The sequence below is a fragment of the Octopus sinensis genome, linkage group LG2 (genome assembly GCF_006345805.1).
Source record: "Octopus sinensis linkage group LG2, ASM634580v1, whole genome shotgun sequence".
Taxonomy (NCBI): domain Eukaryota; kingdom Metazoa; phylum Mollusca; class Cephalopoda; order Octopoda; family Octopodidae; genus Octopus; species Octopus sinensis.
This window is the reverse complement of record NC_042998.1, coordinates 190,801,460-190,826,459: the sequence shown is the minus strand read 5'-3', so window position 1 is coordinate 190,826,459 and position 25,000 is coordinate 190,801,460. Positions and strand designations below refer to the sequence as shown.

Here is a 25,000-nt window from a genome sequence, read left to right as displayed (position 1 = left end):
ATATATATACATATATACAAGTTATATATATATATGTATAGATGTATGTAAGTATTGTTGTATGCAAGTGTGTGTGTGTGTGTGTATGTGTGTGTGTGCGTTTGTCTATGTTTAGTTCAGTACATTTGTGTGTATACGTGTGTGGAGGTGCGATTGTCTACGGATATTATTAGTAACTATTTAGCAATGTAAAAATAAATATTCGAAATATCTAATGATGATGTTGGTTATGATGATGATGGTCATGATGATGCTGATGATGATGATGATGATGATGATGATGATGGTAATAATAATAATAATAATAATAATAATAATAATAATAATAACGATAAAGGCAGCACAAATATAGAATATGAATACGTTGGTTAAATATTGGATGATGTATATTCACATATATACATGGACACAAACACACAGATACATATATATATATTTAGATAGACAGACAGACAGACATATGCACATATACATACATATGTGGTGTGTGTGTGTGAGTGAACGTGCGTGTTTGTGTGTGTAAGATACAATATAAACATGAAGCCAGTAACAAATACACTTAAATATAAACATAATTCAACCACTTGTTCATATATATACCTCACACTCATGCGTGCAAATGCACACACTTGTACACACACATGCACGCACTTATACACGCACATATACATACACACAAACACATACACACAGATCCGATTTCTCTAGTTTAATATTAACCGGTGTAACACAAAAAAAATATCATCAAATAACAGTAACTGATTATGATGGCGGTGTTAGGCTGTTGGTTGTGACGGCGTTGGTGGTAGTGGCTTTGGTCTTGGTCTTGCCGAGATGAAGGTGGTGTGAGCGAATAGGCAGTGTAGTAGGACACTGCACTGACCACATTAGCACACAACCAGACACGGCAATGAGACGGCCTGTATGTAGTTGCTCAGCATACTAAAAATAGCAGGTAAATCTCCTTCAGAATCTCACCCATTCATCTTTTGTTTGTGATAACATTTTAATACAATCGCAGATGCACCGTTTGAATAAGGCAAGGCGGTCGTACTAAGAAAGAATATCTTTGATGATGAATAAGTATATATAATCTGGAATGACCTGAGACTATACAGCAACAACCACCACCACCACCACCACCACCACCACCACCACCACAGCAGCAACACACCAATACACTTAATATCAGACTAGACTAGAAAGTAGAACCGCCAAAAAAGAATTCGATTAATCAGCACTCTGCATCAGAATCAACATTATTTCGGTGCTGAAGGCGACGAGCTGGCAGAAACGTTAGCACGCCGGGCGAAATGCTTAGCGGAATTTCGTCTGTCTTTTAGGTTCTGAGTTCAAATTCCGCTGAGGTTGACTCTGCCTTTCATCCTTTAGAGGTCGATAAATTAAGTACCAGTTACGCACTGGGATTTGATATAATCGACTTAACCCGTTTGTCTGTCCTTGATTGTCCCCTCTGTGTGTGGCCCCTTGTGGGTAGTAAGGAAATGGTATTTCGACTGTCTCTACGTTCTGAGTTCAAATGCCGCCGAGGTTGACTCTGCCTTTCATCCTTTAGGGGTCGATAAATTAAGTACCAGTTACGCACTGGGATCGATATAATCGACTTAACCCGTTTGTCTGTCCTTGATTGTCCCCTCTGTGTGTGGACCCTTGTGGGTAGTAAGGAAATGTTATTTCGACTGTCTCTACGTTCTGTGTTCAAATTCCGCCGAGGTTGACTTTGCCTTTCATCCTTTCGGAGTCGATAAATTAAGTACCAGTTGCATACTGTGGTCGATCTAGTCGACTTCTCCCTCCCCAAAATATTCGGACCTTGTGCCTAGAGTAGAAAGGAATATGAAGAGAATTATAAGGCTGCGAGCTGGCAGAAATGTTAGCACGCCGGGCGAAATGCTTAGCAGTATTTCGTCTGTCTTTACGTTCTGAATTGAAATTCCACCGGGGTTGACTTTGCCTTTCATCCTTTCGGAGTCGATAGATTAAGTACCAGTTGCATACTGGGGGTCGATCTAATCGATTTACCCCCCTCCCCAAAAATTTCGTGCCTTGCGCCCGGAGTAGAAAATATTCTTTCGGTGTTGCTAGTTTGGTGCTGACCAGAATGTTGTCTCATGTCCCATCTTCTACAGCCAGCTTCACCTTCCTCTCCTCCTTCTTCCTCTCCTTCCATCTCCGTTATAAAAATTCTCCCGCCTCGCCACCACTCATCGCTTCCCCCAAACCCCATCCCACCCAGTCTGTCTTTTCTTGCTTTGCTTCAATTCTTCTCAGATTTTATAGGTTTCATAATTCTTGACATACAGCCACTTTTTTCTTTCTGTCCACCTCTCTCACCCTCCATCTCCACTCTCTTTCTCTTCCCCCTTCTCTCTTCCTCTTCCCCTTCTCTCTCTCCCCTTCTCCGCTCTCTGTCTTTATTTTCTCTTCACACACGTATATACATTATAATTATATTTGTATGTATTATATATATATATATATAATATATCTATATATGGTATATTTGTTGTGTGTGTGTGTGTGTGTGTGTGTGCATGTATGTATATATGTGTGTGTGTATGTGTGTTTATGTCTATGTGTATGTATGTACGCATGTATGTATGTATATAAAGATATATATATATATAATCTCGTCCAATCTGGTTATGTGTATATAGATAGACAGATAGATACATACATACATACATATGCATATAATATATTCATACACAACTTACTCCATACTCTCTCTTTTTTCTCTATCTCTCTTCTTCACTCTGTTTCTCTCTCTCTCTCTCTCTCTCTCTTTCTTTCTTTCTCTCACTGTTTCATACTATATCTGTCTAATTTTGTTTATTCTACACACCGTCATGTCAATTCAATGTCACTTTTTCATTTCTCATACTTCCTTTTACTTGATATGAATAACCATGAACAACAACAACAACAACATTAGTAATAATAGCAACAGCTACAACACCCATCCGTCGATGCTCTCGGTGTCGGGGGTTGACCTGCTTTCTCCTCTGCGGGTCTTACGAATAGCAAAGGACCACGGTGTCGGGAGTTGACCTGCTTTCTCCTCTGCGGGTCTTACGAATAGCAAAGGACCACGGTGTCGGGAGTTGACCTGCTTTCTCCTCTGCGGGTCTTACGAATAGCAAAGGACCACGGTTCGGACTTCTCTCACCACAGAAGACCGTTTCGCTCAACATCATCATCAAAACATCAACAGCAACAATATTAATAAAAACAACAGGATTTATAAAGACAGCCATCAAATTGGTGTGACTTTCAACTGTGTACCATGGATGGAGTTGTGACCGATGAAAGCGAATTGGAAACGGTGTGCAAGGAAGGTGTAAACGTGTAATATTGTGATGAAAGCAAAAAGATACGAAAGATTAGATGATGAAGTGTTTTAGAATGATGGCGAAAAGAAAAGTTTTCCTTATTTTCAATGAGCCAAAAAAAAAAAAAAAAAAAGAACGAAAGAAATAAGGAAGGAAAGAAAGATGGAAAGAAAAGAAGGAAGGATGAGAACGAAAGAAATAAGGAAGGAAAGAAAGACGGAAAGAAAAGAAGGAAGGAAGCAGTGAAGGAAGAGAAGTTCAGTTCAGATATTAATACGTTCCATCGTTAATTGCATATATTGCACAGCTTCAATATAGGACATAGACCAAAAGAGGGGGAAAAGTAAAAGAGGAAGTAATGGGGGAGAGACAACAACAGCAACAAAAGCAAAAGAAAAAAAACACCCCTTCACTGAATGAATAAGTTCTTTGCTCCTTTGGCGTTGTTATAGGTGATTTATTTCAGTATTACAATAGAGAAGGTCCGGGTCATCAATCGAATAATCATGCCCTACATAACCAGAGCAAAAACAAAATTCAATATTAAAGACAAATACTATAGAAAACAAGAAGAGAGAAACCAACAACTCTTTCCTATAGATAAAATAGCTGATAAGAAAAATAAAGTGTTTAATATCCAGATATATCTCAAATACAGAGCGAACATTATATATAAAAATAGACTCTTCATAAATGGAATAGACAAGAGGCAAGACTTCCTAATACAACTAATTTATAAATCTGCACGAACTGATAGATAGATAGATAGATAGATAGATAGATAGATAGATAGATAGATAGATAGATAGATAGATAGATAGGTAGATAGATAGATAGATAGATAGATAGATAGATAGATAGATAGATAGATAGATAGATAGATAGATAGATAGATAGATAGATAGATAGATAGATAAAGAGCCACACAGGTAGACGGGGAGAGAAGTATATATGTGTATATATGTGTATGTATACACATATATGTATATGTATGTGTATATATATATATAGATATAGATATAGGTATATATATATATGTGTGTGTGTGTGTGTGTGTATATAGACAAACAGACAGACAGACAGACAGACAGATAGATAGATAGATAGATAGATAGATAGACAAACAGACATATAGACAAACAGACAACGAAAGGCAGAGGGAAAGAGGGGAAAGAGCTTGATGTGTGTGTGTGTGTGTGTGCGTGTGTGTGTGTGTGTTAGTAGATAGGTAGATCAATAGAAATTTACATGCAAAGATATTGAGTAGATAAAGAGTTAAATATATAGATATATATATATGAGATCGATTGACTGTCTGATTGATTCATTGATTGATAGTAAAAAAATTCACACATACACACACATATATATGTATATGTATATTCATAGACACATATATGCACCTAAATATACAATCGTGTATATGTGTATGCATGTTTGCGTGTGTATGTCTGTCTGTGTCTGTGTCTGTTTTCGTGTATATGTGTATGTATGCATACATGTAAGTATGTATGTATACTTCTTTAAATTAACCACATAGTGTGATGACAAGTGTACATAAATATTAAATACTGCTTTTTCCTACTGATGACAGTTAAGTCCGAGTAAACTTAAATAGAGAAATAGTTTTGGCAAAAACATAGTATATATGTATGTATACACACGCACACACAACTATATATAATACAGACGTTTGTATGTTTGTGTATGTGTGTGTGTAATGTACCTGTGTTTGGTAATATGTTTCTTGGCGTACATGTTTTAGATATATCTGGGTATCTAAATATAGTGTAGAGGAATCGATGAATGTATAAAGAAAAGATACTTCTCTGCTTTTCCGTGTAAAAAAACTACTCCAAATTTTGTAAAGCGAACTGGGCTTCTACTGCGAAGTAATAGAGGCTCGAGAGAAATCAATAGCGAGAGGGCCTGCAGTCAGTAAAAAATTTCAACCCTCATCTTTTCTCCAGTGTTGCGTACACCTTTCGGGTTACTTGATGTTTTATCAGTCATCATACGCCGTAACCAGTCTGATCGTTTAATTATGTATAAGTTGTCGTCATCGGTTTGACGGAAAACGAATGACAGATACGTGTATGACCAAACGAGAGATCCTTGACGTGATTACTGAACCTGCCGGAGAAAAACAATCAAAGCTGCCTCAAATCGCATCCCAGCATGTATTTTTTTTTTTTACTTGTTTTTATTGAAAGACATACATCCTGCTTAATGAAGTAATAGATACCTTCCATTTGAATTAAAAGATTGATTGGTGACGATTGGAATGCCTTTTTACTAATATCTCCCTCATCAGAGCTAAGCTGGTGGTAAATAGCAATAACAACGTTTCGAGAAACACTAAGTTGACCGCGGGGCTGGCAGAAACGTTAGCACGCCGAGTGAAATACTTAGCGATATTTCGTCTGTTGTTACGTTCTGAGTTCAAATTCCGCCGAGGTCGACTTTGCCTTTCATCCTTTCGGGGTCGATAAATTAAGTACCAGTCACGCACTGGGGTCGATATGATTGACTTAATCCGTTTGTCTGTCCTTGTTTGTCCCCTCTGTGTGTAGCACCTTGTGGGCAGTAAATAATAAGAATTCAGAATTTAAGGAATTAACAATAAACACTGCATGACACTGTTCTCGTGCTCTCCTATTTCAACCATCCATTACTTTTGTGCACTAGTATATAATTTCCTATATAAAAGCGGCGTGCTGGCAGAGTCGTTAGCACGCCGGGCGAAATGCTTAGCAGCATTTCGTCTTTCTCCACGTTCTGTGTTCAAATTCCACCGAGGTCGACTTTGCCTTTCATCCTTTAGGGGTCGATTAAATAAGTACCAGTTACGCATTGGGGTCGATAAAATCGACTTAATCCGTTTGTCTGTCCTTGTTTGTCCTCTCTGTGTTTAGCCCCTTGTGGGTAGTAAAGAAATAGGCATTTCGTCTTACTCCACGTTCTGTGTTCAAATTCCACCGACTTTGCCTTTCATCCTTTCGGGGTCGGTAAAATATGTACCTAACTGAGCACTGGGGTCAATGCAATCGGCTTACCCTTCCTTCGAAATTGCTGGCCTTGTGCCAAAGTGTGAAACCAATATATAATTCTCTATATTAGTGAAGTTTTCTATCGACTCGAACATGTTACACTTCTACAATTAACTAGCTTGAGAACTTGTATGTGGTCTCTTGATCTGCTACGCAAAGCAGGCAAACCTCCCTCAAGCCACGTCCTACCGCCTGAAGAAAGAACATATTCGATAATGCAATATGCGGTACACTTATATCCGAAAACGAGACATGATGATTATGGCGGTAATGAATTTGTTTATATATCTGCTCGAATATTTCATCCGGCACTCTACAATGCCTATCGCTTCACCAACCCAAACCTTAAAATCGAACATAAATGAATTTCTGTTTGGCCCAAGAACACGGTTTGGGGGTCTCTTCTTATTTTTGTTTGATAAAAGTTTCGAGAGATTTAGTTGACTATTAAAGCCACCACAGTGGAATAAAAGGCAAATCTGACCACGGCATAATTCGAAAACAGTCGTAATTGGATGCAATTAAATACTACAAGGAATTTAAACCAACATTTTATTAATGAATGATGTAATATTATTTAATAGTATATTATCAGAAGGCCAGTCTCCCCTAGTTTGAAGGAGGCGGAAGGGCGATTACATCAACCTTAATACTCAACTGGTACTTATTTTATCGACAGCGAGAAGATAGAAGGCAAAGCCGACCTCGGTGAAATTTAAACTCAGAACGTAAAGACGGACGAAATGCCGCTAAGTATTTTTCCCGGCGCGCTAACAATTCTGCCAACTATCAACTATATTAAATATTATGTTTTAACAATCTATATTATATAGCAATATATAATACAATGTTATTTATCATTAAACAACCGTGTTTAATAATATTTAATATTATATTAAATAATTTATGATATAATTTTATTTAATAGTATATTATGTAACAGAGTATAATATATCATCTAACATTATAGTGTGTAACAATCTATATACCATAATTATTATTACTATTATTATTATTATTATTATTATCATTATTATCATTATTATTATTATTATATTGCGTTAGGTTGCCTTAAATTAATTGAATTGTATTGTTTTTGTTTATATCGAATTATATAAACTAAAAAATACATTAAGTTGGCAGAAACATTAGCGCATTAGACGAAATGTTTGGAAGCATTTATTCCGACTCTTTTCGTTCTGAGTTCAAATCCTGCTGAACTCAATTTCACCTCTCATCCTTTAGTGGTCGATAAAACAAAGTATCAATCAATACTAGCACCGATATAACCGTTACCCTCCCCCTCTCAAAATCACTGGCCTTGTGCCAATATTATAAAGAAAAACAAAGAATTTTATTGACTAATAGGCAGCGAGTTAGAAAGAGAACCCCGCTCCTAAATTTGCTGGCCTTGTGCCATAATCCAAAGTGGGATTAAATTTTAGGGGCATTTGGCTGTTATTTCTCGTAGACTGAATAACAACCTCGTAGCTTCCTTATTGGTTCGTTATCAGTAGAGTGTTTGGCGTGATTGTTTGTATGAGCATATTAATATCAATACATCAAAGATGTTGACATTTTGTATGGCAGACAAAGAAGCTTTTGATAAGACGATGATAAACAATAAAAACCATAATTCAATTTATTTAAAGGATTTATTTTTCTTAAAAAAAACATCATTGGAAGTGGATTTGGAGAAACATGGGAGAACTTTCTTTGTAGTCGAACAGAAATGATCAAACATAAATTCATATAAAACTTGGCAAAAATCTGACACTAGATGTAAACAGAGTTGATATTGGTTTCAAATTTTGGCACAAGGCCAGCAATCTTGTGGGAGTGGGTAAGTCCATTACATCGACCCCAGTGCTCGACTAGAACTTTTTTTTATTGACCCCGAAAGGATGAAAGGCGAAGTCGATCTCTTGAAAAAGAGATTTAATGTTAGCTTTAATATACTACAGACCGTATGAAGTACTTTTTCTTTTCCTCTTTGCAAATCCAATTGTACCACTTTATGATGTCTATGTAATGTTTATGTGTGCGTGAGTGTGTGTGCGCGCGCGAGCCTCTACATATACATTTTGTGTCTTATACAAACTAGTCAATAGACTATATATTATTCATCTAAAAATACAGTGTACATTTAAACACATAAGTGATAGCCATAACAGGACATCTGACTCGCTAGAAAGAGTAGTTAAACTACAGGCCACTAACAGTTGTAATTTTGAAAGGAAATGAAAAATAAAAGCATTTACCCTATTTTTTACCTGAACTATGCATAGTTTCAAGCAATCTTTTGTAAATAAAATAATTTACAATTGGCGAAGCTCTCTTCAGCAAGAAGCCAAAGCTAACATATAAATACGAGGCGATACATTTTGTGTCTTATAAAGTTTGAATACCCAACCCTTCTGCAGTTTTCTCAGCTAAACTAGTCATATTTCGTTGAAGATTTCTCTAAAAAATATACCTTACATTGAGACATGGTATAACACATAAGGTATGTAAGTATATGCATGTATATATGTTTGTGTATGTGTGTGTGTATGTGTGTGTGTGTGTGTGTGTGCCATTATACAGTTTTATTTCAAGATTTCTTGCCACTAGAGAAAGGGCCGATTTCTAACCTAGACCAACGGTCCCTTCATTGAAACCCCAACATCAGCAGGATATTTTTGCTTGTATGTATGTAAGTATGTATGTATGTCTGTATGTATGTATGTGTGCAGTATTTGGAGTCAGTGCATGTGCCGAATTATGTTTTGTTTTATGTATATATTTTCATGTATATAGTCGCATGTGTAGACATGCGCATATATACTTAAATGATGTATGTATCCATGTGTATTAGATGGATAAGCAGATGGACCGATAGACAGACAGACAGACTGGCAGATAGATAGATAGATAGATAGATAGATATAGATAGATAGATAGATAGATAGATAGATAGATAGATATAGATAGATAGATAGGTAACGAGAGAGTTTAAATTTGTTTTACAAGAACTTTGATGTAAAACTGTGTGTTGAAACCGATTCTGTTGTACTTTTGGTGGGTCATTTTGCCAATAAACGAGAAGGTGATTGAATACGTAACGTTAGTTATAGAAGCATGCATGGGTGACGAAATATTTATGGCATACAAATCAATAATAAATGAATTGATTAATTGATTGGCGAATAATAAAACTGGGTGGACTATTTTGCCAATAATGTATATATACATACACACACACATACACAGTTCACAACAATAATGAAAGAATATTTTTGCAAGGGTGGTGTTATAAAGTAAGTTGCATACGCCAAAATAAAAGTGAAAGGAATCAGATTTGAGGCAATAATATAATGATTTATTAGTACAGTTCAAACGAAAAAGAAGTAAAAGTAAAATCAAGGTATATTTTTAAAAAATGCATCATATATGCTATATCTGCCCCTGACGCATTCGTGCTTCTGGTAGCCAGACGTTCATAAAATACAAGGTGGGTGGGGCTCACGTTTTCAACAAAGGTACTGTAAAGAGAGGTATATGAGGAGCTCGCTTTTGTTAATACACCTTTGTGTAGAAACTGATGAGATACGGTTGTTGCCGAAACATGATGAACACAAGTAAATACGTTCGTTTTGCTTTGTAAAAGATTTGATAAGGACGTTTGAATCGCCGAAAATAACATTAAAAGTAGAATTTAATATTAATTTCAAATTTCGGCACAAGGCCAGCACATTTTTGGTGGGAAGGGAACTAAGTCGATTACATCGACCCCAGTACTCAACTGGAACTTCAGTTGTCGACCCCTGAAACGATGAAAAGCAAAGTCAGCCTCGGTGGAAATAGAGCTCAGAACGTAAAGATGGACGAAATACCGCTAAGCCTTTGGGCCAGCGTGCTAACAATTCTACAAGTCCGCTGCCTTGAGTTACAATTTAATATAGGTAAGAGAAGTGAGGTGTTATATTCATAGATTTGATAATTATATTGCTATTATAAGATATCATCTAGACAGAGAGACATATTAGCTTTTTGGAGAAGATAATCATGCACGAAAACCTGAAGTCACTGTCAACCTTTCATATGTAATAATAAAGAATTCTATGCTCTACAGAAATATATTGAGTACTCTATTAGTTGATGTTTTGGAGCAGACAGTTGTTCAAGTTACCGTGCTTCGGGTTTGAAGTCGAAACCTTGTCATTACGAAACAAACTTATCTCACCAAGCAGCAATATTTTTACAAATAATTAGTAGTCTACATCCCCTTTACCGTGTCGTTGATTGCGACAGATGCACGTGACTTTGTATTTATGTTGCACGAAATGGCACCGCATCATCAATTTGTCTGAATGATTTGATAGTTCAATGAAATATGATTAAAGACCAAATTTATTGATTTATTGATTGATTGATACCTGCCTCTGAAATATATTTTTTAAATATTTCAAAAATAAATTAGTAAAAGAAATTCAATCTAACACCTTTTTTTTTTTTTAATTCTTTAAATGGTGTGTAGATGGCAGTGTGGTTAACAAGTTCATTTAGCAATCACGTGACGTTTTTTATACAACCTCATCGCACAGAATCTTTAGCAAGAGTTTTTTACCTCAGTCTCTGGTCCACTATTGCGAGTAAAAAGTTGTCGACAGAATGGACTCCCATTGGAGGATCCGTTCCCTATTCTAGGATGGACGGATCACTCTGCCCTTATTAAACTTACCGGAGTCTATCATAAGAATTTGGACAAGGTTTGTGGAGCGAGCTAACTTTTTATGCTATTCTCCTGCCATCGAGAACGAGTCATGTATTCAGCCTTACTAATCTAATAATAATAATAATAATAATAATAATAATAATAATAATAATAAATAATAAAAATAATAACAACAACAACATAATAATAATAATAATAATAATAATAATAATAATAATAATAATAATAACAATAATAATAATAATAATAATAATAATAATAATAATAATCCTTTCTTTTAAAGGCACAAGGCCTGAAATTTGGTGGAGAGGACTAGTCGATTACATCGACCCGAGTGTTTCACTGTTACTTAATTTAGCGACCCCGGAAGGGTGAAAGGCAAAGTTGACCTTGGCGGAATTTGAACTCAAAACGTAAAGACGGACGAAATGCCGTGAAACATTTTACCCAGTGTAACTTGTACTTAATTTATTGACCCCGAAAGGATGAAAGGCAAAGTCGACCTCGGCGGAATTTGAACACAGAACGTAGCGGCAGACGAAAAACCGCTAAGCATTTCGCCCGGCATGCTAACGATTCTGCCAGCTCGCCTCTTCAATAATAATAATGATAATAATAATGATGATGATGATGATGATGATGATGAAGAAGGTAGTGGTGGTGATGATGATTTATGGTTAGTCAAGTGATTAGAACTTCTGCTTTCTCTCCCTCGACACGGTGTTTGAGTTTCGATTCCACGCTTTAGTTAAAGAGTTTTCGAAGCCTCCTTTCGATAAAGCAAGAGAATATTTTGAAACTTTTGATATTCCACTCTTTCAGTAATAATTTCCAAAAATTCTATTTTTTTTTTTATGTTCGTCATTCAGTATTTTTATGAGGATGCTTTAGCATGGCCGCTACCCACCTGTTAGTGCAAGTAGAAGACCATTTAAGTTCCATACTTTTATGACACTCGTAAACTGATACTTTTCTAGAATGCACTCTTTTTAAGACTATGAGAGCAAATTTTCTTCTTCTTCTTCTTCTTCTTCTTCTTCTTCTTCTTCTTCTTCTTCTTCTTCCTCCTTCTCCTTCTTCTTCTTCTTCTTCTCCTTCTTCTTCTTCTTCTCCTTTTCCTTCTCCTTCTTCTTCTTCTCCTTCTCCTTCTTCTTCTCCTCCTTCTTCTTCTCCTTCTCCTTCTTCTTCTCCTTCTTCTTCTCCTTCTCCTTCTTCTTCTTTTCCTTTTCCTTCTTCTCCTTCTCTCTTCTCTCCTTCTCCTTCTCTTCTTCTTCTCTTCTTCTTCTTCTTCTTCTTCTTCTTCTTCTTCTCCTTCTTCTTCTTCTTCTTCTTCCTCCTTTTTCTTCATTTTCTCTCCTTTTCTTTATTTCGTTACTTCTACTTCCTCCGCTTCTTCTTTTTTCTCGTCCCTCCTCTACTTTGTTTTTGCTTCATCATCATTATAATCATCATCCTATTTGCACAACTACAACTGCTACTACTACTACTACTAACTACTACTACTACTACTACTTTTTCACCTACATAGTCAAATTCCACAACACACTGCGTCGTCATAATCATAATCGTCGTCATCATGACAGTACTACTACTACTGCTTCTTCTCCTTCTCCTCCCCTCCTCCTCCTCCTCCTACTACTACTACTACGACTACTACATTTCCACAGTCTCCATATCTTTTACTTTGATCAATCGATCTCCGCCCCACACAGCAGCCATTTTTCTACTGTGACGTTCACCCATATTTCATACAACAGACATTTCACTAACTTTTCCTTTCATATTTAAGACAGTAAAATAAAATACATCGAATCAATCATCAAACAATATCTAAGCGGGACATGTTTTCCATATCTTCACAGACACTAAACAGTCGTGTTTCTTCTCTGATGTTGATCCCATAAAACTGGGCTTGCTTGACATGGGTTCACTCGATCAAAGAGGACCTGACAGTTACACGACAACCACTAAGCTTCGTGGTAAAGATTTGTATATATATATATATATATATTATATATATATATATATATATATATATATATAATATATGTATATATGTTAGATTTTCGTTCCACACGTTGATGTTTAGTTTAGGTGCCTCGGGTATTCATAGACCCATCCTTGATCCTCCCATTATTGATCCAGCTGACCAGCTGAACATCAAGTTTGTGATGGACGGAGGGATGGATGGCTGTGTCAGGACTCGATTTGTACTCATTTTGAGCTGTGTAAACTAAAGCAATGTGGCATGAAGTGCCTTGCTCAAGATCACTACGATACACTCTGTCCAGATATCGATCCTATCATTTATGATCCTATTCCCAACACTCTACCACTCTGAAACTACACATATTCCATTCGGTCATGCTTGTCAGCAACACACATTTTAACAAATATAGCAGGGGTGGGTTAGCACCTTTCTCTCCACTTTCATCGTTTTTAAGTGAAGCTTATAAAAGCTGATGAAGCTAGGCCGAAAAAGAAACTTCGTTATTACTCTTCTCAGTCGTTGGTTCTTCTTTATCAAAGGGATTTTTAGCCAGAAAGGGCAGAGCGATCTTCATGATGACTCGACATAGCCACAGCCGAGACTGCTTGACAAATCAGTAAAGCTTAGACATAGAACGAGTTTGAGAAGAGCAGATTCGTTGCTCTCCACACACCTCAGGCAGACTCGATACGTAGCCTTTGATACCTGGAGAGTATATTTCGAATCAGCCTTGACGGCTGTTAGCACTGCCAGACCAAACTAATAAAAATGATAATGATGATGACGATGATACTGATGATGAGGAGGAGGAGGGGGAGAAGGAGGATTTATAACATAAATGGGAGAGACACAGAGTGGAATATACTTATTCCCAGCCACTTCACTAGTACTTAATCGAGTCAACGTGAAAATCTTTATGTGTCAGCTAGAAATAGAGACCGATTTGCCCTCGAATTATGCTTCCACCGTCTTGGAGAACGTGTGATACATTTGACAATGGGGGTTTTAGATGAAGAAAATGGCAGAGTCTCTGATGGAATGAGTTTGATCATCGGTCTGCTCCATCATGGATAAACTGGTGCTATAAACAACGGCAAGTACTTATTTTATCGATCTCAAAAGGAAGTAAATTCGGCCAACAGCTAATGCAACATGTATCACTACTACTACTTCTACTACTTCTACTACTACTACTACTACTACTACTATAATAATAATAATAATAATAATAATAATAATAATAATAAAATAATAATAAATAATAATAATAATTTCTACTATATGCACAAGGCCTGAAAATTTGGGAGTGAGGAGCCAGTCGATTACATCGATCACCACCTTGCTACTACTACTACTACTACTACTACTACTAATACTAATAATAATAATAATAATAATAATAATAATAATGATACCACTACTACTATTCTCACGACTACAATTCCTTATTATCTCAGGCAGCATCACTACTAATACTACTAATACTACTATTGCTACCACCACCACTTCTACAGCTAAGTGTACCACTTCTCCACCAAAAACCCCGCTACTACTACCACAACAAAAGTTGTGACTTGTGCTGCTGCTGCTACAACTACTACTACTACTACTAGTGAAGTAGGTAATTTTAAAGCTGCAGCGGAAACCATTTATTCTTCCGCGAATCTGATTTACGTCTAATTATGTTTGTTTTCTCTCTAGAAATGATGATAAGATAGATTATTAAGACTAAATAGCAAACTTAATCGATAAATTGTTTGAATACTAGAAATCCGAAAGATGAATTGTCTGACGTCAATTTTATAGTAAATATCCATGGCTAATTTTCGGAACATCCATAATTATCAGAAGGTTTCGTCTTCTGCTTCTCACCGTACGATGGGTTATCTCTGATACTTCACGTTTTAACAGTTGTAGAGCAATCCATACTTGGATTTCAAATTATGTATATATATATATGTGTGTGGGGGGGGTCTGTGTGTGTATGAACGTTAAAGGGCTAAGGGATGTCTATGTTGTACTATTATCCCTCAGCTATTGTAAGCTCTGTTCTGATCGATAACTTAGTTATTTGATTTCTAACCTGACGTCACTATATTGTTCGCCATTACTCGTGCTCTGCATTTACATTTTATCGAATTTTTCAGCCATTTTGGATATCTGCATTCCAGATTGTCCGAAGCATTTCGATGCAAATTATAATAAAAATGATACAATTAAACACTATACATGAGTGTTTGTGTGCATGTGCGTGCGCGTGTGTGTGTGTGTGTGTGTGTGTGTGTGTGTGTGTATGTGTGCACATGCATATATGTAAATATATATGTATATATATATACACACACACATGTATATATATGTGTGTGTCTGTATTTATACATACACATGTATACACAGGCGCGCATATACATATATATATATATATATATATATATATATATTATCAAGATTTCTGTAAGAAATCACTCTATTAATCCAGTGTGCGTGCGCGTGGGTATATGTGTATTGTTTGCGTGCGCGCGTGAAAATGTATGTGCTTGCGCGCGTGCGTAATTTGAGTGAAGAGATTTGGTACGTTGAACAACAGCGAGCACAAAGGTCGAGCTATAATGCTGACCCAGCTGCCTTATATCAGCCCACACAATTTTGCTATACCACTTCACAAATATTTTTCGTTTCTGCTAATGTTTTGTCGTTTCTTGAATAATGTATTAGCAGAATCACTAGAGCAACGGACAAAATACTATGTAGTATTTAGTTACGTACCATTAAGTCCTGCGATCAAACCTCGTTGAAGACAGCTCTACCTTTCATCCTTCTCGATATTGTACTAGTAAAGTACTGTGCTGATTTAAACACTATTATAAAACCTATTTCTTTGCTACCCAGAAGGGGCTAAACATAGAGGGGACAAACAAGGACAGACATAGGTATTAAGTCGATTACATCGACCCCAGTGCGTAACTGGTACTTAATTAATCGACCCCAAAAGGATGAAAGGCAAAGACGACCTCGGTGGAATTTGAACTCAGAACGTAAAGACAGACGGAATACCTATTTCTTTACTACCCACAAGGGGATAAACACAGAGAGGACAAACAAGGACAGACAAACGGATTAAGTCGATTACATCGACTCCAGTGCGTAACTGGTACTTATTTAATCGACCCCGAAAGAATGAAAGGCACAGTTGACCTCCGCGGAATTTGAACTCAGAACCTAACGACAGAGGAAATACTGCTAAGCATTTTGCCCGGCGTGCTAACTTTTCTGCCAGCTCGGCAGACGAAATACTACTAACATACCTTCTCCGAAAAATACCACCGTTTACATATAGCAGAAATCATTACTTTTATACTGAGACCTCTTTAAATCCTCAAATAAAATCATGTATGTTCTACTTTACTTTTTGTTGCTTAGAGCAACAGGCATATCAACATTGTACGGGATCGATTTAACTCTTTGCTTGTCCAAAGCATTTTCATAAATTTGTAACTTACGCTCGTTCTCAGACATTTAGCAAATCCTGGTTTCGTATGTTCTGAATGATATAAAGCTTTCCTTTCGTAAGTATGAAGTTACACTTACAGAGGTAAAAATCAAAATGGAAATGTGTACCATGTATGGTGCATAGACGTCAGGAAAAATATGTCCCGTGTATCACATGTGATACACAAAACATTCACAGGGTTAACCCACTAACCCTGTTTCCCTAAAACATGGAGGCCTTGATCCTTTGGGAGAAATTATTATTATTATTATTATTATTATTATTATTATTATTATTATTATTATTATTATCATCATCATCAACATCATCATCATCGTCATCATAAGGCGGCGAGCTGGCGGAATCGTTAGCGCGCTGGACGAAATGCTTAGTAGTATTTCGCCCGTCGCTACGTTCCGAGTTCAAATTCCGCCGAGGTCGACTTTGACTTTCATCTCTTTGGGGGTCGATAAATTAAGTACCAGTTATACACTTGGGTCAACGTAATCGACTTGTCCCCTCCCCCAAATTTCAAGTCTTGTGCCTATAGTAGAAAGGATTATTATTATTATTATTATTATTATTATTATTATTATTATTATTATTATTATTATTATACACTGTGTACTAAACAAATATACCTCCTGTATTTTGTCACGTTCTCTTACGCTATCAGTTCAAATCCAGATGAGATCATCTTTACCTTTCATTCTCCTCGAATTCGATTAAGTAAATTAATAGCCATGTATTTAACAGATATAATTGAATATATCGTTCTCTGTGTGGGCTTCTGCGTATTGTAGTAAAATAGCATTTAATATTCCCTTATATATCTTCTCATTCTCGGCTCCACCATATCTCTCTCTCACTCTTATAATATTCCCAATCAATGAATATCCAGTTGCTTCAGCACTAACCATAGGTTTATCGATATAAATACCAAAAGTATTATAATATCTCAGTCATTAAAATATATCTTTAGATCAATTAATTATTCCTATAAACTTTTTCCTTTCTTTTTCTTAATCGGTTTCTTTTTTCTTCTGCAAAATCCAAGTCCATCTTTCATTTTACTTTGAGCCATCGCCTTATGTATGCATGTGTATATATATACATATATTATATCTTCATATGTTATATAAATGTATGTATATTATACATATCAACCATATTTTATATACTTTATATTATATTATATTATATTATATTATATTATATTATAGGCGCAGGAGTGGCTGTGTGGTAAGTAGCTTGCTAACCAACCACACGGTTGCGGGTTCAGTCCCACTGCGTGGCATCTTGGGCAAGTGTCTTCTGCTATAGCCCCGGGCCGACCATGCCTTGTGAGTGGATTTGGTAGACGGAAACTGAAAGAAGCCTGTCGTATATATGTATATATATATATGTATGCGTGTGTTTGTGTCTGTGTTTGTCCCCCTAGCATTGCTTGACAACCGATGCTGGTGTGTTTAGGTCCCCGTCACTTAGCGGTTCGGCAAAAAGAGACCGATAGAATAAGTACTAAAAGGTGGTGCTCCAGCATGGCCGCAGTCAAATGACTGAAACAAGTAAAAGAGTAAAAGAGTAAAAGAGTATATTATATTATATTATATTATATTATATTATATTATATGCACACAAGCATACAAGTGTGCGTGTATGTGTGTGTGCGTGTGTTAAACTTTGGTATGATTCTGCCAATATTGGCCTGGACTAAATCTAACTTATTAGCACCACCTGACAGAATATGTTTAGTCATTGTAAGTCAAGTTTTGTAGTAACATAGCGTATTCATGTAGAGAGTACTTGTTGACTGAGACATGTCCAATATAGGTGACCTGAAGAAATTTGTCCAGATATTGTTTGGAGGTTATGCAGCCTCTTTCATCTTTCATCTTCTTTCGCATGATATTAAATGGAGTAGGGCCCGATGAGGAAAAGTCATTTTATTACGATGTTGTTACGTGTTGTGAGTCTGAATTGCGTAGGGGGTGCATTGCACGGGGTACCAGCCTTGCATAAATTGTGAACTAGATCTTAATACTGGTGGTATATTCTACATACTGAGCAAATGATGAGGTGCTCTTAAGCATAATTATAACATAGAATGTATATATTTATACGTATTTTAGTTCACTACATATGGATCTGCTCTCATTGCCTTATTTGGTTATTAGTTTTTGTTTGCTTTGTTTTTTTCTGCTGATTTGTTTTTGTTTTTGGGCGGGGTGTGGCGAGTTAAAAATGGAAAAGACTATAAAAATTATGGGATAGTAAGGTACTAAATTACAAGAAAAACATTGTTGCAATTATATACATCCCTTGTGATTCCAAGTTTAAATTCTGTTTGATTCCGTTTTGTTCTTTTATGTCTATAGTTCTGCTAACTACCAACTTAACTAATTTTTCGCAAATTATTTTAGATGTTTATATAGTGATGAAGAGATATAGGCACTGGACATCTACTTGTGGTCTTGTGCCAGAACTAGAAACCAATATTGGCTTTAAATTTTGCAAAGGCTAGCTATTTAGGGGGAAGGGCTAAGTCGATAACTTTATCAATCATGAAAGGATGACAGGCAAAGTCGACCTCGGCGGAATTTTAACTCAGAATGTTTAGACGGCACGAAATTTTGCTAAACATTTTGCCTGGCGTGCGAACGTTTTTGCCAGCTCGCCATCGCTGCTAGAAAATATCAGCAAGATGAAATACATTGCAATAACAGAAACAAATAACCTATACTGTACCAGATATTCTAGTTACGTCCCTTAGCGTACAGGAATAAAATCTTATCTATGTTGTCTTTACCTTTCATAAACACAGGTCAATTCCTGTCTAAATGGGATGATTCTTGAGAAAATAGGATGATTACAACCGGAATACCTTTAATCATAGGTCTGCTTGTTAAGGGCCGCTCTGGGACTCAACAACTACATTGAGAATCAATATTTTAACTGAGATATTTGCTGGAAATGACTAACTGCTGAAGCTGTTGGGTTATCAGAAATGGTAGATCGTCGGACGAAATCCTTCACGGCATTTAGTTCCACATTATAGATCCTGGATTTAAATTCTACCGAGGCCAGTCAATGTTGCTTTTGTTAGGGGATTGATAAAATAAAATTTTGGTCAAGTATTAACGACGTTCTAATCAACGGATACTTTTTAAAGCATGTATCTACAACTGAGAATATGATTAGTGCTTGTTTGCATTTTAAAAGCAGATGAGGGCGAGAACCCCGCAGTCCTTTTTGTGAAAGGCACTAACCTTTGCTTTTATTATCTTTGAAAATACACATCCTTCGACTCAAGACGACAGAACAAGAAAGGGAGGATTAATTGCTTTACATCATTTTCAAAGTTGTATTCGAATTTGGCTTCCAGTCATTTGGTATCAGTAATATTCTGGGACTGATAATTTCAATTGTCTATATCTTAAATTGGCAATGAGCCCAAAATCAAATAAAATTAATATGTTATATTTGCAGTTATTTGAATATTTAAGTGCGATAACATCAAACACTGTACTTTTCATCGTGTTGTTATCATAAACATTGATCATGTAATTTAGCGTAGTATACAATATCGGATGTGTGAACTATAAGATATGTGGATCCCCCTCTCTCTCTCTCTTTCTCTTACTGTGTGAATATATGTGTGTGTGTGCGTGTATGTGTTAGTTCAGAAACCAGAAATAGTTGAGAGTGCAGGACAATCTAATAGAAAAACAGAGAAGTGTAGTTGAAGAGAAAGTATTACACTGAAACATATGCTGCCAGGGGGAGACAGAGAGAGAGACAGAGAGAGAGACAGAGAGAGAGAGAGAGAGAGAGAGGAATATTTCGAAAGAGAAGCTGGGGAAGAACAGAACGCGAAATATAGATACATTAATTGGGCGCCACACTGTATCACGTGACCAAAGAATTGTCGACATATACACGTGACCAACGACTACAGAAGGAAACAATGGTATTATATTTGTCCATTACTAATATCATTATTCCTCATCTCTCTCCCTCCCCTCATTCTCGATATATATATATGTGTGTGTGTGTGTGTGTGGTGTGTGTGTGTGTGTGTGTGTGTGTATGTGTGTGTGTGTTTGTGTGTAAGTGTGTACGTATGTATATTATAAATATATATATCGTTATGTTTCGTCATGGTCACATACATGAACGTACATATATATGTATATATATATATATATATATATATATATATATATATGTGTGTGTGTGTGTGTGTGTGTGTATATATATATATATACACTTTATTAAAAAGCAGAAAAAATATATGTATATATATATATATGTGTGTGTATATATATATATATATATATATATATATACTTTATTAATAAGCAGCAAAAATATCACAAAAACTGTTACTCAGAGTTTCACGTTCTACGCCACTGAAACCGGAAGACCGGCCCTTATGAGCCTGGCATGGCTCGAGAAGGAACATTTATATCACACACACAGTGTTGGCCAAAGTCTATGGATATATTATGAAAAACATTGTAGCACTAAAACAAAAAATTGTTAATGTACCAGTAATTTATAAATTTTGATTACTTTTACCTGAAAGTTTTAGTCGAGGTCATGAGTTCAACCCTACTGCCAGCATTTCATAATGTGTCCGAATGTTTTGATTTTGATTCATTCATGAGTAGTGCGTTGATAGTATTATGTGTATGTTTCCTTTCGTTATTGCCATATTTACAGAGTAATGGTAATAGGATTGGTGGGGTGAGCTCTTTTAGGGTCCACACATTTCAGTCACTAGAATGCGGCCATTCTGAGACACTGCTTTGAAGGGTTTTAGTCGTACGCCTCGACGCCAGAACTTATATTTAAGTGCTAATTCTAGCGATGTCTTTTGTTGTAGCCGCTAAGTTACGGGGACGTAAACAAACCAATACCGACAGCCAAGCGAAATGGAGACAAAAAGACACACACACATATATATATATATATACATATATATTATACACGATGGGCTTCCACTCAGTTTTCTGTCTACTGTCTACTGCATTCAGTTACAAGGTATTGGTCGACCCCGAAGCTGTTGTATGAAACATCTGCCCAAAGTGCCAAGCAATGAAACTAAATCCGAAACCACCCGGTTGCAAAGCGAGCCTCTTGATCACACTACCAAACCTACACCTATGTACACAATCCTGTCTGTGCCCAACATTGTGAAGATCCCTTCAATAGGAGTTCCTTCATGAAGCCTATTCCGAGAATAAAAATTGATAAATTGACCTCAAAAGATCTACCGACTATTCCATTTCGACGTCTTTTATTTTCTCTTTATATAAGGGTAGTGATAGGTGTCTTTCAAAGACGTTGACGGAAACTCGAATTGGCGAGAGACTGCTTAATCTTTGGTTGCATAAGATTGCGATAGAGGAAGGTGTACTAGCATCAGATATTTTTAAGTGAGTTCATACCATAGACTGGCGTCCCACCCGCGTGATTAGCGACTCGAAAACGAAGTTTTATTAATACAAGTCTGTTCATATGTTCTGCTGCCTAGTTGTGTATATATGTGTGTGTATATGTATATATACATGTCGTTTGTGTAAGAGTGTGAACTGATTTGGACGTCTGTCTGTGTGTGTGCGTGCGTGCGTATGTTTCTTCTGCATAGCTATCTCTTTTTTGCTTTTTTTTTTAGGCATTTCTACTTTGTGTGAGTGTGTTTGCCTTACGCTGCTGTGAGTGCTCAATGTTTCAGTGTCCTTGTGGTGCATACGCACTAGATTCATTCAACACTTCACTCTCTTATTATCATTAGTGATAGTTATTGTAGTTATTTTGTTTCTCTGTATCATTATTATTAGTTATTACGGGATTTCAAATTCCGCTGAGGTCGACTTTGCATTTCATCCTCTCGGGTTCGATAAAATAAGTATCTGTTGAGTACTGGGTTCGATGTGATCGACTATGCCCCTCCCCAAAATTTCAGGCCTTGTGCCTATAGTAGAAACGATTATTACTAGTTATTATAACCAACTTTTAACTCTTCCTTTATTGTTAGTGTTAATTTTTCTCTTTTAAATCATCCACTCTTTCATTGCTGGTTTTGCCTTCGGGACCTTTGGGACCGATAAAAGAAACTGTTAACCTTGTACCAAAATAGAAAAGAATTATCATAGAGTAGTCGAAAAAAGTGATCTAAAGATATATATATGTGATTAATAGCTATATTTCACTACATTCTGAGTTCAAATTTCTCAATGGCTAACTTTGTCTTTGATGTCCACCTCTGTGGATATCAAATGCTTAGCGGACGAAATGCTGCTAAGCATTTCGCCCAACTTGCTAACGATTCTACCAGCTTTCGGCCATTTTGTTAAATAACATCATTATCATTGTTTTTCTTATGTTTTTAGGAAGTCGAACAATATGCGTAGGGATACAGTCGACACTGTTTCCTCACTACCAGTTACATACACGGGTCTATATTATCGATATCACAAATATCTGACTATGTGTCTGTGTTAGCAATCATTAAGATAAATATCAGAGCGCCGGGTAAATATCAGGAGATATTCAATTATCTCCCTTTAAGTTCTGAGTTCAAATCCCGTCGGAGGAGTCAACTTTGCCTTTTATTTTCTCCGGGGTCGATAACATAACTACCAACCAAGTATTGGTGAGGAGCGGGGTTAAATTTAATCGATTGTTCTCTCCTTTCTATGAAAGAAATGTATGGCCATGTGCCAATGTTAGAAATCATATTCCGGGCTATGATTGGTAGACTTGTAATATAGTCAGTGCCGGCATGAATTAAATGGGAAATAGAGACAAAAGCCGTGTAATATAAATGCTACTCTCTTTTCCTTCTAACACACCACCAACAGACACGCTCTTTCACCAATCACACACATACACACACACAAACAACTAACACAAACCTTCTTCTGTTGTTTATATTCGCCATTATGTATGTGGTCGAAGTAGTACTGCAGCAGTAAATAATCCCACGGACACGGTTTCTATTACCACTTGGAGCCGCTTGACTTGGCACACGACGCCAAATGACATGAAACGTTATAAAGACCCATTTCCTTTCCAACACAATCAACAACGGCAGCACCACCACCACCTACACCACTGTCGCCAATACTGCTATCAGCACCAATATCAACGAAACACAGGCGGAGCCTCTACGTGGACGCTGAACCCGCTAGAAATAGCAGCTAAACCATCCTCAAATCACACTCAACCATTTTCCAAAACAAAAAAACGGTGCATACATAAAATAAGCAACGGACACATTGGATAATGTAATCTTAGATAAACTATGCCCGAAAAAAAAAAGGTGGAATGGTCACTGTTAAAACACTGCTGATCTACCATATGTCTATCTGCTCGATCAGGGTTGACCTTGGGCTAAACAACAACACCAGTACCAACACTAACAACACTGCCACCGCCAGCAACAACAACAACAACATCTACAACGTCACCCAAATTTCTGGCTTCTTGCCTATCTAAGTAAACCATTATAATCACGATTTACTTTCATCTGCTTTACATCAAGCTCAACAATGAACCATTAGTGAAGGAACAGTAAATGTAAGTAGACTACAGCTTACACATTTACAATCAAACACGTTGGATACAACGTCTCTATTGATTTGGAAACTTATGAAAGCAAGCATATATGTTTATGTACACATACACTTTACGCGTGCGCAGGCGCGCTCACAGACAAACACACACACACACATAGCACACACAGCACACACACCCACACATAGCACACACGTGCATAGTCCCGCATGTGTATATCTAACTAGCGATGCGGGAATCTGTACGCGTCTCTGTACACGTTCATCCATCCATCCATGTGTATATGTAAAATTTGTATTACATGCATATATATATAGATATTTATAGATACATACATACATACATACATATATATATATATATACATATATTATATATATATATATATATATTATATATATATATATATATATATATATATATATTATATTATATTATATTATATTATATATATATGTAGTATATATATAATATATTTATAGATACATACATAATCATTTATTACATTATATATATATATTATATATATATAATATATATATATATATATTGATACATACATAATCATATACATATATAAATATTAGCACATATATCTTTATATATTCGTGCATACATGTTATATATGCATGCACACGCATACAAACACTTATATACACTGACGCGTATATCTGCTTCCGCGTGCCTCTGCGTGCGTGCATATGTGCTTACAACTTGTAGGAGGTGTGTCTCCGTCTATTTAGACATTTGGTGCTGTTTGTATAAACATGTTTGTTACAAATTCTCGCCATTTCAGTTGTTCCGAATGCAGATTCC

The 25,000-nt window shown here is 36.4% G+C and overlaps 1 protein-coding gene across 14 annotated transcripts in view; it reads left to right on the top strand.

Annotated features, from left to right (window-relative positions):
• LOC115230030 (innexin unc-9-like) overlaps positions 1-25,000 on the top strand; it is a 593,624-nt gene that overhangs the window by 513,631 nt on the left and 54,993 nt on the right. The window contains exon 1 of one of the 14 annotated variants that reach the window (XM_029800336.1): positions 24,169-24,187. The exons of the other annotated variants lie outside the window; for them this stretch is intronic. Within the exon in view, the coding sequence (XP_029656196.1) occupies positions 24,186-24,187 (2 nt within the window). The 5' untranslated portion in view covers positions 24,169-24,185. Of the gene's footprint in view, positions 1-24,168; positions 24,188-25,000 lie in introns of those variants that run through there. 14 annotated transcript variants of the gene reach the window in all.